This window comes from Phoenix dactylifera, chromosome 1 (assembly GCF_051530095.1).
Source record: "Phoenix dactylifera cultivar Ajwa chromosome 1, Ajwa_hap1_PhDact_Kaust_v1.1, whole genome shotgun sequence".
In the NCBI taxonomy this organism is placed as follows: Eukaryota; Viridiplantae; Streptophyta; class Magnoliopsida; order Arecales; family Arecaceae; genus Phoenix; species Phoenix dactylifera.
The window spans coordinates 41544920-41563316 of record NC_143190.1 but is presented as its reverse complement, the minus strand read 5'-3'; the positions used below and the strand labels follow the sequence as shown (position 1 = coordinate 41563316).

At 38.3% G+C, this 18397-nt stretch overlaps 1 protein-coding gene across 1 annotated transcript; it reads left to right on the top strand.

The window, feature by feature from the left end:
• Nucleotides 1-1233: 1233 nt before the first annotated feature.
• On the top strand, nt 1234-2989 carry LOC103723660 (cyclin-D6-1). Its single transcript, XM_008814636.6, has 6 exons — nt 1234-1538; nt 1640-1726; nt 1812-1907; nt 2010-2211; nt 2315-2445; nt 2533-2989. Exons 1-6 carry the CDS (start codon nt 1359-1361, stop codon nt 2749-2751), a joined length of 915 nt encoding a protein of 304 aa, XP_008812858.3. The 5' UTR covers nt 1234-1358; the 3' UTR covers nt 2752-2989.
• The last annotated feature ends 15408 nt before the right edge of the window (nt 2990-18397 follow it).

Below are 18397 nucleotides of genomic sequence, written 5' to 3'. Positions count from 1 at the left end.
ATATGTCAACATAAAATTCTTTATTTATGGAGCATAAGAAACATTCATGCATAGTTATCTATGTACTAAGGAGGACAACTAATAACACCTTGGAACGGAAAACTATTCTTAAATATGGATGCATCTAGAAGAGTTATAAAATATTTAGTATCCATACACTGATGGGGTTAAAGTACAGTTCAAAATAAATCTAATTCTTGTCATATGCTATACTAACATCTTAACCACAATTGCTAAAACAATATAACTTGTCATGATACATACATATATACAAAACCTATTTGTACTCATGCTAGCAATAGTCTTGATGCATCTTTACCCCAAGCTAAAGGAATGAACGAAAACTGATGATTTTCTGATCTTGCATTTTAACACAACATGAGAAAACTACATGTAATGGTATTTATAATATTTTATAATTATCATTAATTGATGAAACAAGTGATCACTAAACTTGCATTTTATTATTTGAGCATGAAAATTACAAATAATGTTATATCAATGAGTACCAACCTCATGCTTCTGTGTCTCTTGCGTCCTAGTTAGATCATTTTTATGTGACAATCAACCTTTTATGTTAAGTTATATCATCTACATGCACAATCATAATACCTTGTAGATAAATCAATACACTGTAAATATTTCTCAACTAAAACATGAATAATTGATTGATACTTTGCTACACTCACAAATCACTTAATAATTCTCAATCAACCTCACTACTTAGTAGTTAGTACAATGACACTGAATCATCAGTGAGAACAAATGAAATACTCATAATCAGAATAGGAAGTAATCATATCATCAATGAATCCATACCAAACCGACGAGAAGCAAAACCAGCAAACGAGATTTCTCTTCTCTTGAGAAGACGAAGAGAGACGATGAGAAAACCTCCAACATACCTCCATTATGGCTTGGACATTGAAATCTCGCTCCGCTCTGATCCTGCGGCCCGCTCTCGCCCCATGCGACAGCGACATCTGTTGCTCTTTCCCGACAATATCTGAATGCCCCCCTCGCTCTCTCCTCAAATCACTTTTCCTCTGTTTCCTCTGAACTCTAACTCACAACAAAAAAAAAACACACACTAAAATTTAAATTTTGATGTCATATTAATTAACGTTATATTTCTCTCTCCCCAAGGAAAGAGCCTGTAGATGTACCCAAAAAAAAAAAAAAGGATAAGAGAGAGAGAGATAGGAGAAGGAGGAGAGAGGAAGGCAATGCTGCAATTGTGAGGAGTGAAGTAGAAGTCTTCTCTCCTTCCAATAGCTTCTCTCTTTGTATAAAACAAGCTCCTGCCTTTGCCCTCTCCCCCCCTCCCTCCAATAGCTTCTCTCATAGCTTTAGGATTAATGGCTTCTTCTCTCCTCTTCGACCTTGAGAACCCGCTCACGAGCGCCGACGAGGAACAGCACCCCTTCTCCGACTCGATCGCGGCGCTCTTCGCCGCGGAGTCCGATCACATGAGCCCCATCGCCGGTGGCCACCTCGATCTCTCCGCCCGCCGCGACGCCGTCTCTCTCATTCTCCAGGTAATCCATGAGTAACAATCGAAGAAAGATCAAATCTTTTCATGAAAAGAAGGGAAAAGTTTCCATCTTTCTCTGTTAGTGAACGATGTCTCTATGGGCAGGCGCAGTTTAGCTGCAATCTGGATCCATCTGTAGCCTACCTCGCCATCAACTACGTCGATCGCTTTCTCTCCAAGCGACAAATCCCGGTAAATTATCCAAAAGAAAATAGGAAAAAAAAAACATCAATGCTTGAGATCCGATCTGATGTAAATCTGCGATCCTTGCTTACAGAGCGACAAGCCCTGGGTCGTACGGCTCCTTTCCATCTCCTGCCTCTCCATCGCCTCCAAGATGAAGAAGACTGACTTGTTCCTCACCGATTTCCAGGTACTAACCAAAGAGTCCGTTCGATTTTGATATCATTACGTCTGTATAGCGATCTTATCTTGATTTGAATCGGTCGTTCTTGATTTCTTTCACTATGTACAGCGAGAGGAGGGATTCATATTCGACGCCAAGACGATTCGGCGGATGGAGCTTCTAGTTCTTGGGGCGCTGGATTGGCGGATGCGATCCATCACGCCCTTCTCGTTCCTCCCCTTCTTCCTCTCCTTCTTCTCCCCTGCCCAGCCCCCTCTCCTCCACGCCCTCAAAGCCCGCGCCTCTCGAATCCTCTTCAAAGCCCAGAATGGTACATTCCGAGCCATCAGATGAGCCATAAAAATTTGATTTTTTTCCCTCCGTTTCCGCTCTTTATTGGATGATTCTTGAATTTTTTGATTAAAAAATTTTAGAGATCAAGATGCTAGAGTTCAAGCCATCGGTGATCGCCGCGGCGGCGCTCCTCTCCGCCGCCCACGAGCTCTTCCCCATCCAATTCGCCTCCTTCCGCTCCGCCATGTCCTCCTGTGAATTTGTAAATAAAGTAAAAAATAAAATAAAAACACATTTTCACCTATTGTCGCATTGTTGGGCTATTTATTGATTAATTTTGGCTTGGATTTAATTAAAGGAGAAGTTGGGGGAGTGCTGCAATGCGGTTGGGGACGTGGCGATGGACGGCTGCGATTCGACGTTCGAGATGGTCTCGAGCTCCAACACCCCGGTGACTGTGCTCGGCCGGCACTGCTCCAGCTCCGAGAGCGAGAGGACCGTCGGATCCTCATCCGACGACCACGATCTCAAGAAGCGCCGGATCTCCGAGCTCCGAGGTGCCCTCCGCCTCTCCTAGGCCTGGGGCCTGAGCCCGGACGGAAAAAGAAAGCAAGAGTAAAAAAAAAAAAAGATAAAAAAAGGAAAAATAGTTTGCTCCGTTTTTTCTAATTTCTTTTCTTCTATTTCCGAGCTTTGGTTGTGGTAATAGAAAAAGAAATTGTTTATAATTCCTTTTCTGGCCTATGATATATTTTATAATTTTGAATAAATCTGAGAAGACATAAATATTTATTAGAGGTAGTTGTTTTATTTAAGATTCTGAGAAGTTTTGGTCAACGTTAGTACGGAGATGGATACGTGTCGGGGTGAAAGGAAGCTGCAACCGCCATATGTTCGACGGTAGTCTGACGGTTTCTCGTGCGGCCGGATGGTTGGATGACACGTGCCAGGGGACGTAGACTCTCTCAAGACTACGTATTTGGATCCCATGCATGCATGCGGTTGGCATCGTATTCGTATGGAGACGTCTGGAAATAATATTATAAGGTTGGGGAGGAGTACATTTTTGAGTTGATTGTATCCCAGTGGTTCGAAATTTTAATGTCTGGAACGACTTGAATGATTTGGTGATTTTAACACATATGATGATAGTTTTTTATACACCATATCATGCTTCAGATTGGAACAGAAATTGATAATTTCAATGCTCTCTTCTTGAATACCGACTGAGTTTTACTTTGGCATGGAACTAATCTAATTGTTAACATAGAATAATTGCTCTATAAGCTTGACTATAAAGAAATGAGTACCTGAGCCAGTGAGTTTATTGGAACCAGATTGGGCCAGCTTGCATCCGTAACGACAGGATAAATACTTATTGTAGAATTATGCTCACGTTGCCTTTATAATAACAATAATTTTTTATGCCGAGCATATTCTACACAACTTTGTAATACTAATGTTATGCAAATGCGCAGTCTTAGCTCAATAGTTTGGCATTTTTTTTTACTTAGGAAGAGGTTCAATGTATGAACTTTGGTGGTAGCATCTTTATCATATTTCTCAAATAAGAAAAAAAATGTTTTTTATGCGCACACAATGCATAATTTAACTCATTAGATGTTTGATAGGAGTTGAAAGGTTTTCAAAGTCGTATAGTCAGACTACCTTGTATTAACCCAAGTTTACAGTCCATATGCCAACAGGTTTACCAATAGTATGTCTCCGTCAATACATATAATTGTACATTTGTATGTTGTATTTCCATCCTCCTTTTTGCTGACTTTGCAATGAGATCTACTGCAAACCACATTAAGCTTTGTCTCCGCTACATAGGTTACATGAAATCTCATTTGCTAGCAAATCATGCTGAATTCAAAAATAGACTCAATTCTCCTGCTTGGATCCATCCATCCAGCTTCTTTCCATAATCCATGCACCAAACCACGTTCAAGCCGAACATGAAGTCAAGTGCCAACTGCCAAGCACAAGTCTACAAGAATCTAAAGAGTGACGTACTGTGTCTCCTTGACAAGTTCTTCTGGCAAGGACAACCGATGAGACATTAAAATCCTGGTAATACATAATTACACATCCGAACATTTGCCGTCAAATCCTGCACCCAGCTCTCCCGTCGCCATGACCGAAAACTTATGTAATTTTCTTTTTCTAAAGCCCCTTTTATTTTAACCGAAGGAGTAGTACTGCATCTCCCAGTGATGTCTGAGGTGAGGCCGTGAGCTTTCATAAGGAAGGGATTAATTAGAGAGTGTTTTGACTTGGAATCCAGGAGCACTTGGATTAGATGAGATGCAGTATCTTCTTGGACGATTCGTCTCAGCTAGGGACCAGCTTCCATGATAATATTTTCCCGCAGTCAAAAGCACAAGCGATACTGTTCACTGTTCGCACAGACAGAAATGTCACAGAGTCATATACAATCTGGTCCTCGCTATAGTCGATGGGTAAAAAATAATTTATTCAAGTAAAAAGAGAGAAAATTTTAAGATGAAAAATAAAAGACAGTAATTAGATGCCAACTATTTGACTAAATTTTATGTTGTTATCATGGTAATTTAAGCAATTGTATTGAGAAAGATGGATTATAATGTTAAAAGATGGCCATTAATTGAACCTTAGTTTTACATGGACCCATAATTTTTTTAGCGAATAGATGGGTTCAAAATTATAAAATGCTCTTTATTTCATATTACATATTTGTCTATTTTTAAGAACGGTATATATTTTTCAAAATATTGTGTTGATATATTATTGTTTGAGATTGGATCTAAAGCTTTCAAGAGAAAAGGATGCCGACAAACCCAACCATCATGTTGTTGGTCAAAATGATAAAAAGCTGCTGGAATGACTCCAATGTGATGGTTGGAGCCCTTTCCTCGAGTACGTGTTGGGATAGTGTTGGAAAAATAGCAGCATTTCCTTCTACTATCGGTTGCTAATATATATATATTTTAAATAATATTTAATAATATCAAACAAAAATTTGTATGAAGATCCCAAACTAATTGCAAGCATCAAAAGTGCTTATCAAAGTAAATCCTTATTCAAGTGTCCTTTCTTCTATCTAGTAAAGTAAGTAGGAGGTCAAAAGAACATATCTACAGATCCTCCGGATACAGAAGGTCGGCATATGTTGCTAAGTAAGGCGGGTGTTTACGGGTGTTTTACGGTGGTGATTAAAAAGCTTTTGCTATCAACCTACCCTCTATCTCGATTGTATACTCATTGAGTTGCGCCTCCGGTCGAACGTTCACTAAGATCAAAGTTTAAATAAATGATATATTGGATGACTAAATAGCCTTTTCTTTATACTCAGTCATGAGTAAAATATTTTTCAGATTACTAAATATAATTATTTATCATATGTTGATTTAGTGATGGCAAAAAGGAGGAAGAGAACCTACGAACAAGATCTATTTATTTGATGGCGAACTCATTTGCAAGTTTAGAAGATTCACCTAATTAGCAGCACACCGTCAAAAGCTCGTTTGCCTGATTTAATCATGACTGCTGAAAAAATAGTTCACCGAGAGAAAGCATTAATGCTCTAGGGCTATCTCTTTTGTAAGATTATTAGTTTGTTCTCAGATATTTTAGGAAAAATATTGGTTTTAATTATTATTCGCAATTTCAAAAAACTTATGTTAGACATGGCTTTCTTTTTTCTTCGATGAGTTGCTAAAAATACTCCGGTTGGATCTTATACCTTATCGAGCATCTTATCCCTTTTTTTTTATTTGTTTTGTTCTGTAGCAGCAAATGTTAGTAATAATATGGGTTTGATCGAAGCTGATTCAATCATCGGTAAGACCAAAGTCATTAATAGTGTTATGTTGGGGGAAAAAATAGACCATCCCACAAATACAATTAAAACACCCAAATCCGACAGCAAGCCTAATTCCAGAAGGCCAAGCTCATATAGGCCGAACCCAGAAGACCGAGCTCATGCAGGCCGAGCTCAAAAGATCGAGCTCATGCAGGCCGAGCTCATGCAGACCGAGCCTAGAAGACCGAGCTCATGCAGGCCGAGCTCAAAAGACCGAGCTTGTCATCCACATGCTGCGGCCATGCCCTGCCGCAGTCTTACTGTACCATGCTTTGCTTGCCGGCCACGCCACGACACATCAACTAGGAATTATACCCTGCTACGACTGTCAACAATTAATGCACATGGTCTCCACAGATCTCCGACTTATTCAAAATCTCAGGCCATCCACGGCAACTCATCGACTCACTCAACTACGTCCAGTCACCCACAACAACTCATTGGCTCCAGTCCCGTCCTCCACAGCAACGCATTAATTCAGATGACCACACTCAATCATGATGGTAACTCATTTAATTCGTCCGGTCACATCACAGGTAACCCTGTATCCCTCCTATAAAAGGAAAACTTCTTCCTCTTTAAAGGGAGATTCTTCTTCTTGATTCAAACTTTTAGACTCCGATATATAACTCATCTCCTTCTCCAAATTAAGCCCCCCTCTGACTTAAGCATCGGAGGGCCGGCACCGAGAGGGCTGGCGCCGGAAGCCCCGGCCACCGGCTTTTTGCAGGTCCCTCGGAGGACGCAGTCTGCCGACATACCATCTGCACCGGAGCTCCACCTTCTCAGCCAGTGGTCACCCCCGGGTTCAATTTTCAGCAACAGTGTTGTTGTGAAAAAATTAAGACATTAGCTCTGCCACCAAGTAATTGAATTTTTAATTGCTCTATAGAGGGTGACGAAGGTACGACTTGACCCAAGATTTTTAATCATGACATGGATACGGAGTTGCTAACTATAATGAATATGCTAACTATGTATTTGACATTGAAAATAGACGGATCTGATATCATTCTTCAATTCGAATTAGCAAAAATAATGTCTCCTTACATAATATGAATTTTAAATATTTATGATCTGATACAATATTCTGTAATGGAGTAAAAAAACCAGTATCGGCATAAGAAATTCAGCATTCTGAATTAAGAGAGCTTAATTAATTGTTGGAATATTAGAGAGATAGAGAGAAGCCATATATGATTAGAATGGAAAATGATCATGTAACTCAAAAAAGTGACTAAAGCTGGCATGGTGTATTGCTTGCTCCATTTGAATTGACATCGTAAACTGTGCCATCAAATGAAGCAACTCGATTGCTGTTAAGGTACCTGAGTGACATCTTTGAGTGGTGTTTCTGAGTTACCATAGCGCTATTGTTGGAGAATTTGGATTGCGGTAGGGCCGCTGAAACCCCAGCGGCTGATCCTCCTGCATTTCCGCGCACGTTCCTCATCACGGTACGTTTTGCCCGAACCCACGTTTATTTGATCTCCCTCTATTTTCGGTAAATATGTTCAGCTACTCCCACCATTGCCATCCCAACATCCACCTAATTTAATCAATCAATCAATCAATCAATCTCTTAGGCACATGCACGTACTTGCAAGCAGACACATTAGTACATAACAATAATTATAATAACAACAAATACAATTATAATTATAATAATTGTAATTGCAATAGTACATTATAATACATTCATAAGTAGAGAGAAGGATAATAATAATAATAGGCATGAAATTGGTAAGCAGTTTGCCAACCGAAGAAATTTGTGGTGGAGAGATGAGGAAATAGGTAAAGTCTAAAAATTTGTATGGATATATATTTAGTCCTATATTAATTATGCATTAGATATATTTTAAATACTTATACGGGATCAAAAAATCTAAATAGTATTTTTTAACTAGCTTTTTTTTATGTGAGAACTTGAATAGTTACAAATAGTATCAGAGCAGATTCGGTCCATAATTTATATAGGTTGATTATAGTATTTGTGATTAGATTTTGCGACACATATGTGAGGATCTATACAAATGTGTGTCTAGTTCTATATCAACTATATATTAGATGGATCTTGAATATTTATACAGATCTAATTAAAAAATATAAATAATATTTTCTAATTAGATTTTTTGAAAAGATCCTGTATTGTTATACCTATGCTAAAACCAGAATGTAGCTATATTTTGCTGCATGGTACGTAAGATGGCTAGTGTATGCTTGTGACTCATTGTGCAGGACTACACGGTCAATTGCACATCAGTACTGCACTGGAATGTGGACCCATATCATTTTCTACAAGGTGATGTAACAAAGATTTACCGCGACGGGGAAAACGTCTCTTAACTACTGCTAGTTGGCGAGCTGCAAACCATTAACTCTGTGAGGATAAAAACTCTTTGACGTACATAGGCTTAACATAAATTAGCCTTTGCTTGCTTAGCACTGTACTTTCCGTTTTGGAAGATCATTTGAAATAAGTTGTCAGTCGTTTTTAATTTGTTGCTCGTCTTATGTGTATATCAATGCATCTTTAATACCAAGGTTTTTTCCAAGACGACAGAGTTTTTCAATATTTTCCTATTTTAGAAATTTCTAACATTTGTCATGGAAGAAAATTTTTTTTGAGTGCATCTCCCGTTTAATGACTATAACCCATTATACAAAATGTACGTATGGATAAACAAATATATATATAACAACCCATAGTCAAAAAATAAATAGGCAACATGTTCAAAAAAAACAGGAGAAAATAATACCTTCAGTAAAGCTAAATGAAAGCTATGGGCATAAAAATCTTATCATGCAAAGCAGTCATAGCCAGCCTGTATTGCTTGATTGGGATATGCAATCCAGATTCATGGCTTAATCGATCAGCAAAGCACACAAACACACCATTATTTGATTATCCTCTTGGATATTCTGATACATGCCTAAACCCCATGAAAAATTAGTAACCATCGTAGAAAATAATTCGATTATCTTAATTTGATGGAGCAGTCAGCATGTAGCCAGAAAGCATATATGCAAGGAGAATTGATGCCCTTGTGCTCCTTTATATCTTCATATTCTCTCTCTTTCTTCCCAGTTATAAAATTTATGAACACAAGAGACCTTTGGCTACATTCCAATGACTTTGGGAACTCAAACTTCTCAAAAGACTTTGGTGGGGGAACTTAAACCTAACCAAACCCCTCACTCTCTAGTTACTTGTTTTACTAGCCCTGTGTGTGAAAGAAAGAGAGAGAGCTTCGCTGGCCTCCCTCTTGTCTCTGTGCTGCTATCCTCATGTGAACCAAAAGGCCACTAGTTACCAAATAAACTTGTCCTTAATTTCCATGGTTTCTTTTTATCGCCAAGACGTTATATGCGTTCCACACCATGACTGTTGGGCGACAGCCCGTACCTGAGGTACTTGGCAGGCCAGTCCTGAAATGTACCAAAATCTAGGCTCCATATGCGATGAGCAATAAATTCAGTGGTATAGAACCAAAGTCCAACTATTTATCCACACTGGAGGTTTGAGTATATGATTTATCCACACAGAAAAACAGAAAAAAGAAGAAAAAAGAGAACAAAACTATACCATTGTCTCTATGCACGTCCTCTGTCGATGTCCTTATGCTATATACAATAATTCTGATCCAGATTTTTCAATGTCCAATCCTGCAACCTAACCATGGCTCATAGGTGATGATGTCTTTAGTTGGCTGTACAACACCTGCACACTTCTCATAATTAATCCTTAAAAGACTAGAGAAGAAAGGCCATTTCTCAGGCAAAGTGTTCTCAAAATAATTCTCAGGCAACAGCATAATAGACCCAGCTAGCATTACAAGCCTCCACACGATGTGTGCAATGGCAAACATCTCGGTAGGATTCAAATTCAAGACCTCTACCGAGCAGAAAAGTTTGGCTAAGCCCTGATCGATCACCTTTCTTTTGGTTTTAGCAGACTGACTTAAGGGCGTAAAATGCAAGCAATGGCATAGTTACGTAATAGGTAGATGTGATTGTTGGGGTTATTGCTTACAAGCACGACCAATTACATACCGACATCATGCTTCTATCGAGGAGTCAGTATCGTACCTTCCCTGCCTGCTTGATTTAAACCCCACATGGTAGAGAAACCCGTCGATTTTAAGATACACAAGGCTGCAAGTGATGCAATGAAGCAAAGAATTTAAAGCATCCATCCCATACTGGTCCCTGTAATTTCTTGGTTCCATTGGCCAGCATCCTTATATACAAATAGTTGGTGGGGTAGTTCGAGCATTGCAAGATCTGTGACGGTTTCTGTGGATCTCGAGCAATGGGAGAGCAGTTGGGTAAGTTGATGGAAAAAAGACAGGGTCATTTGGCATTAGCACTTGTTCCTACACTCAATTAAAAGATGTGTGGGGCTGTCGAGGACTAAAGGCTTTTGGGCAACCTCGCACACTGCGTAGGATTTACTCCGCACGGTGAAAGATCTTTATCAGCTGTCCCCTCACGAGGAGAAGGAACCATGTGAAACCAGAGTCACTTTGACAAATACTAGTGTGTGAAAATAAGTTGACATCCCTCTCAGGGTAAGCAGATGTTTCAATTGTCAGGTCATGCTTGTAATATCTTATATGACGTATAAAAATTGAGACTGCTGCTTTTATATACATGCCATGCTAATAAGCCAAGCATATATGAATCACAAAGAAGTCCAAGTTACAGAGCTATTGTGCGTAGCTTCTCTTTGGATTCTTCTCCACCTTCAAGGCATCCATCTGAGCATGTTTTTTTCTTAGGCTCACCTCCCCTGCATACTTGTTGCATATTTTAATGCTAGCATAAGAACTCATGCGAGTGTGTGTTTAGTTTCATATCGATTATTCGTCGGAGAGATTTTGGATATTCATATAGAACTAAAAAATTCAAATAATATCTTTCGACTAGATTTTTTGGATAAGATTCTGGCTTGCGACCACTAGTTCGGCTAATTTTGACTAACTGTCTTGATTATTTCGGTAAAACTCTTACTAGGAGGAACGAGTGAAACTATTGCTCCTTGCATTTCTACATAGTTAAGATAATTACTAGTACGCTAGACCTTGATACAGAGCACACCTATATGCTTGCCATTTGTTCATAAATACAGTGAAGATTGCATCTGATTGCTTCTTCAAATCCTTATATTGCTTTAACAAAGTTGCAATGATTGCAAGAATGTGCACTTACCATACCAAAATACAGATGATGCATATAATTCCTGCCACATCCATAATATATATATATATATATATATATATATATATATATATATATATATATATATATATATATATATATATATGCATGCAATATATATGTACCTACACAACATGTGGTTAGGTGATTTATGTGGAGCTATAGCATGAATATTATGTGTATATTTAGCATGTAAGGATGGGAAACATACTTCACACCTTGATGGTGCGATGTGAGACATGGCACCTACAAAGGACATGCCCCTTCCAATTTCAAGAGCTGGGTGCCTCAGAGATATAATTGCGTAGGTGAGGACAAAGCCATGCATGAGGCATCATGCCAAGGCAGCACGGGCTATGAGCACCTCTGGCTGAGGATTTAATCTTTACCAAGTGCTCCATGCTTAGGTAGCAAGCTAACCAATCTAGCAGTTCATGGACTTTAGGCTTTGGGGGCTCCTCCGACATCCGTACAAGCAAATGCCCGTCAATGGAGAGAAATATTATGGGCAAATTTCTACCGTCTAACTTGTGTTTTTCTAGCTGATGGTTAATTTTATTCTGAGAATTTTATTCTTTGTTTTATTCTCTCTTGGCAGCAGCTTAGAGAATTACATAAAACTGACCCTCAAATAAGATGGCACTATATTTGACACGCATAAGATCCAGCAGGGTGCCTCTTAGGGAGAATTTAGGCGGTTCGATGAAATATAATATTGAGTAAATTATAAATTTTTTATTTATTACACTTGTATCCAATAGTTTATAAAATCTACACTTATATTTAGTAAAATTAATAGCATTAGTGAAACCGTTTACCTCATATGAAAAGTCAAACTTATCCTTTGATGAGGAGAAGAACGTGTATATTTTTTTTATATCCTTGGATGGCTGTTATTTCGCTTAAGGTTATTTTGGTCATTTTTAAAATTTTTCTAACATAGCATTTCATTTAAAATTAATAGTTTGACTAACATTCTATAAAGTTATAGGTTAAAGTGTTGGATAAAAATAAACCTCAAGAGATAGACGTAAGTTTTTTAAATCCTTAGATGTAAGTGTAATTTGCTCATAATCTTAGAGTGTTTTTTTGTAATTAATCTATAAAATTTAATTTATAGATTACTGGATGGGAAATACACTTTAATTCATTTAATGAGTAAATGATGCCAAGACACATTGTCGACTTATTTCTTATCAGATTAAATTTTTGGGATCAACTGATTCGTCAATATGGTATTAGATAATATCTTGAATGACAAAAAAGAGATGCTTTGCTGATTTATTTTTAAATATCCTTCTATTCCACCAAATACCCAAGGCAAGCAAAGATCATTCAGCTTTGTCCAAAAGAGTTGAATAGAAAGAGGATAGCTTCAATGAACCAGATTTAAGTTTGCAGAAGTCCCAAATTTCTCCAGTGAAAGGGCAACCAAGCATCAAAATGTCGAACAGTTTCAGGGAAGTCATTACACAGCACACAAGAAGAGCAATGTCTGGGTTGTTGCAGTGAGAATTTTATGGAAGGAGATCAACCAAGAGATTATTAACTTGACTTTTGAGTGGAGCAAGAATTCACAACCATAGAGGAAGATACACCACTTTAAGAAGCAAACAACGTGACAATTGAGGATAGCCCAGAACTGTTCCATCCTCAAAATACCTTGTCAAGATTGATTGAAGGCTGAAACATCTTCAAGGAGCTCAAGAAGATTAGTCAGTCCTCCAAGTAGATTGAGACTCATATTTTTATACATAACTAATGCCTAATTTTGCTGTAATTGACTTATATTAGTATACATCTTAGCCTATGATTTCCAGAGACGGTTACTTTCCAATTGTGATGAACCTGTCATGTGATGAACATAGCATGGAGGGTCATGAATTTAACATAGCTTAGTGCCAGGTTAAAGATGAGATGCTAAAATCTGATGTAGCACAAAATGTGGCCGTTTGGCCAACTCTTTTGGTCACCGGAACCGGTAAAACTTGTGCTCACCGTTATGTCTAGAACTCACAAGATAGCTGCGCTAATGGTTCTAGATCCCAAACTCCAAGTAGAGGGGGGCAGTAACCAATAGTGATTGAATGGCTTAAGGAGAGTATAAGCATTTGCTTCTTTTCGAATAAAAATAAGTCAGACTTCACCAACTTTATTAAGAAAATTAAAAAATTATATATATATATATATATAGTGACATTCTTTCAACTTTGAACATGTTCGAGAGATATCCTCTCAACTTTAAAAAGTTTTAAACTAATTTTTTAAGTAAACTGGTCTCACAGGTCATCTCCTAAGGTAACAAATTAAGTCTTTTCGTAAGATTTTGAATAGTTGTTCTGAATTCAAGTTGATTATATTTCACTTCTTTCTCAATAAAAGACGATCAAATAATTTTCAATTATGGTTCTTATGGATCGGATCATTCATCTAGGATAAAAAAAGAAACTTCAGATATTTACTATCTTTCTCTTTGAATGAGATCTTAATTCCAGCAATGATTTTATTAAATATCTTATAATTAAAATTTCTCTTTTTTTCCGATCCGGTTCCTCCACCACTGCAACTCAGGTCACAGAGTAATATCACATGACCATCATTTATGGCCGAAATATATTTTATATCAGTTGTATTATTTTTTTTATTTTTTTGCTTTCTTTCTTCGGTTCTTGTTTTGATTTATTATTTTGGTTCCCAGTTCGACATTTTGTTCAACAAATCAAACAGCAAAAGAAAATATTTACTCCCAGAGGCCTAAATTCACGATGGTTTCATTAACAACAGCCTTGGCGCTGAAGTTATCAAATACCCCTGTAATGTGCTCCTGCACAAGATCAGGAACAGAATCCAAACAAGTGAGAGAAATCCAAAAAAAGAAGAACTTCTTTTAAGAGAACGTGGAGGAGGAATCAAAGCCAAGAAAATATTTCTTCTTCTAAAAAGAGGAAAGGAAAAAAAAAAAGAACAGAGAGAGAAGATTGCAGGCGGGAATCTGTTTCTGGTGTTGCAGATAAGCATACGGGTCTTCTTGACGGCGCCGGCGCCAACGGTCACATATTTGATGAATCGGGAAGCGCTAGAGGACATCTTTGCTTAAAACCTAAGAGGGAAGGGACAAAGAGAAGGACAGCGAGGGGGCAGGAAGAGAAAGAGGAAGGGGAGAAGAAAGTGAAAAGGAATGAGATAAAGAGCGAGAGGAGTATACTTCAACCAACGAGTCCGAATCCTTCAGGCTCGTTTGGTTCGCGGGAAACATTTTTCTTCCTAGGAATATGATTCCTGAGAAACAAATTCCTAGAAAGAGGATGCCTAGAAAAGTACTTTTGGCATGTTTGGTTGACCATGGAAAAGTGACAAATTTCCAAGATGCTTATGTTTGGTTGGCCATCCACTTTCCTAGGAAAGTTATATATAATTCCTATTATGCCCTTAATAAAAATTAGATTTTTAATGCCTCTTTAATGCTTCTTTAATGCTGAAGGGACCTTTTGGGAAAAAGTAAAAATGGAGTGATTCCCGCCTCATGGGAAAGTAACTTTCTCATGTTTCTTATGGGAAAGACTTTTTCATGAAATGTGGGAATCACATTCCCATGGCAATACAACTTTCCCTTCTCTCTCCTTTGAAAACTCCAACCAAACAAGAGGCATCTCATTACTTTTCCGTTGACCATACTTTTCCCCCTTCTTTTCCCGCGAACCAAACGAGCCCTCAGTCTCTTTGATTTTTTCCCCTATCTCGTCATAAATACCCAATCGCTTATATATATATATATATATATATATATATATATATATATATATATATTTTGATGCAACGGCCATTCACGTTAATCTGGCATGAGTATAACTAACTGAATCAAGATACAATACGTGGCATAAAGATGAGGATACAATATCAGTCCATCCATGTCCATGAGATCTTTCTGGAGTGATGGGCAGCAAAAGAAGCAACCCAATCAGTCACCTTGTTTGCCTCCTAGTACACATGACCAGCCTGAAAGAAATCACAGTCTCCCATCATCCATTGTATATCGCTAAGGAGAGGATGGCCGTCGATCAATCGCTCAGCGTCCGAATCCAATTGATCACCGTAGCGGAGTCTCCTTCCAGGATATCTCACCAGTTCCTAGGATACTTCTCGCATAGGTGATACCCTCTCATACCGCCCCGAGCTTCGCTCCTATGACTGTCATACCACAAATGCGCCGCTCTCCCGCAGCAATCAGTCTGGAATTGTGATCTCGGATCACAAATCTCGTCCCTCCTCTGTCTTCTCTGATAGCACACTATCATCGAAGTTCACCTTGAGGTGACCAGGGATTGGAGGTTCCCAAGTGATAAAAGTGACATTGGGTCTGTGACAGCGATGTAGGAGTCCCAGGTGTCCCTAGTCCCCGTGGTAAAATCACCCTAGTAGTGTAGATGATCTCAACCACATGACAAAACAGCTCGCCGAGGGGGGGTCCTTTCCTCGAAAATGCGGATATTCCTGTCTAACCAAATGTGGTAAGCCAAGTAGGCACAGATGACGCCCCACACCATCCCTAGTCTCCTCATGGATACCTTCAAATGATATAATAAATCCTCCGCCGATCCTCATCCTTGTAGCAAAGATAGTGTCGCACTCCTCTATACCTGTATCGCCCGAGGACAACAAAAAAGAGCATGATTGATGGTCACCTCCTCGTTAGGGCAGTCCTCACACATCGAAGTAGTCCTGATGCCCCGCCTAGCCAATACGCTGCGGGTTGGAAGGCATTCCTAAGCCACCTTCTAGATTAATAGGCCATTTGAAGATGGACAAATTTAGGTAATTTAAGCATTGCTATTTTCTCATTAACAAATCCAATCTTTGTGTACTTTTTTGTGCTTCGAATCAATTAACAAATTAAAGAAATCAAAAAATGTGATTTTGAAGACAAATTAATGGAAGAAATCGAAAGAGAGGAGAAAGGACGGAATGGAGAAAGGGATTGGAGCAGTCGATGATGAGGACATGGGTGTGGCCACCAACAAAGCGAAGCCTGCGATTGGGGTAACATGAAAGGATCTTGGAGCTTGCTGCCATAACTGCAAAGAAACTTGATGGTTGGAGTGCCGAAGGTATAGGGAGAGGGCATTTCCATCATTTGAATTGGCAGGCTAACATGCTCGGGTGGATATGGATAGAGAGCTGACGACCATTTTGAAATGATTTGAAAATTTGAAACATGGATTTGAAATATTGAGAGATGCTTTTGAGAAAAATCTAAAGTTCAGAAAAGTGTCACTATAATTTTTTCTGAAAAAAACAAAGATGGGGCTTAGAATAACGAAAAAGAAAAATTATAATGATACCCTACAACTTTGGACATCTCCCAAAGGCACTCTATCAACTTTAAAAATTCTAAATTGACCCTTCGAGTTTGCAAATCATTCCAAAGTCGTCCTCTCGCTCTCCAACCAGCCGACACTATTATTCTGCTATTTCAAATGACCAAAATACCTTCATCCTTTTCCGGCATCTATGAATGACTTTTACTATGCAGATGAATAAACGAGTTTGGAGTGCTTTGAGATCTACGCAGTGGGTAATCTTTGACTATAGACCATATATAAAGGGTGCTTTGAAATCTGTGTAGGCGGATCAATGGAGTTCGGAATGTTTTGAGATCTATATGGTGGATAATTCTTAACTATGGGCCACATACTAAGGGTGTTTTGAGATCTGTGCATACAAATGAAAGAAAGGATTTGGAGTGCTTTGAGATCTATGCAGTGGATAGCATTTAACTATGAGCCATATACTAAGTATGCTTTGAGATCTATGCACGCAGATGAATGAAGGTGTTTGAAGTGCCTTGAGATCTATGCGATAGATGATTCTTAACTATGAGCCATATACTAAGGGTACTTCGAGATATGTAAGTGCTTTTGAGATTTGTGCGGTAGGTGATCCTTAGCTATCGATCATATACTAAGGGTTCTTTGAGATCTATGCAAATGAATGAATAAAAGGATTTGAAGTGTTTTGAGACATATGCAGTGGATAATCCTCAACTATGGGCCATATACTAAGAATGCTTTGAGATTTGCTTTTCATAAAAGATCATTTGAGACTCTATCCCATTCAACACATATTAAGAGTATTCTTATCATGTGACGGTCATATTCTACCACTTTGTTAATAGAGATGAACGGAAGGGTCATCTTGGAATGATTTAGAAACTCGAAGGATTGGTTTGAATATTTTTTTTTAAATTGAGAGGGTGTTTCTGGAATATGTCCAAAGTTGAGAGAGTGTTACTATATTTTAGAAGAGTAAAAGAAAAGAGGATTAACAAAAAGTTAGAAAAGAATATGTAGTTTAGAAAAAAAATGAAAGGTTTGTTTGACTGCACCTCCAGCCATAGAGCGGGCTAGCGCACATATAATAAAAAAGGACTTCCATTTAACTTAATGTGCCCATCTTCTGTTCTATTGCTTCCATTTGCCTGCAACTTTGAATTTTCACAAGTATCTGAAGCATTATTCATGATCAACAGGTATCTGAAGCATTATTCATGGATACAGGCTGGTATGGTTAAAGTGCTCCTAATGCTCCAATCAAGACTGAATAGTGAGGACTATTTGTTCAACTTATCTTAAACATCTGAGAGTGGCAAAAACAGAGAAGCAATGACTTGCACCATATGGACACGCACAATGAAAATCTAAAGAGAGGCCCTAGTAAGGAAGGGCAATGACATATCTATTTGGTTGCATAGAACGGAAAATTCCCATTTTATGCAAGTTTTTGATGCCATCTTGCAGTAAATTTGTTGTTATCCTATCATTGGGCTGGAACGGTTCTGTCTCCGTGGAGATAACCAAACAACTTGGTTTGATTAGATCATCCATGGGCTCATTTGGTTCGCGAAAAAAAAGAAGAAAAATATGGTCAATGGAAAAGTAAAGAGATGCCTTTTATTTGGTTGAAGTTTTCAAAAAAGAGAGGCGGAAAAGTCTTTCTCATAAGAAACATGGGAAAGTTATTTTTCTGTGATCCGAGAATCGAAATATTTTTATTTTTTCCCAAAAAGACCCTTCAGCTATCACCGACCTAATTTTTGTTAAGGATATAATAGAAATTACACAATTTTCCTAAGAAAGTGGATGGTCAACCAAACATAAGC

Coding starts and splice junctions, on each gene's coding strand:
- LOC103723660 (XM_008814636.6), top strand. CDS start 1,359: ATGGCTTCTTCTCTCCTCTTCGACCTTGAGAACCCGCTCACGAGCGCC. Junction 1,908..2,009: donor TGTTCCTCACCGATTTCCAG/GTACTAACCAAA, acceptor CACTATGTACAG/CGAGAGGAGGGATTCATATT. Junction 2,446..2,532: donor CCTGTGAATTTGTAAATAAA/GTAAAAAATAAA, acceptor ATTTAATTAAAG/GAGAAGTTGGGGGAGTGCTG.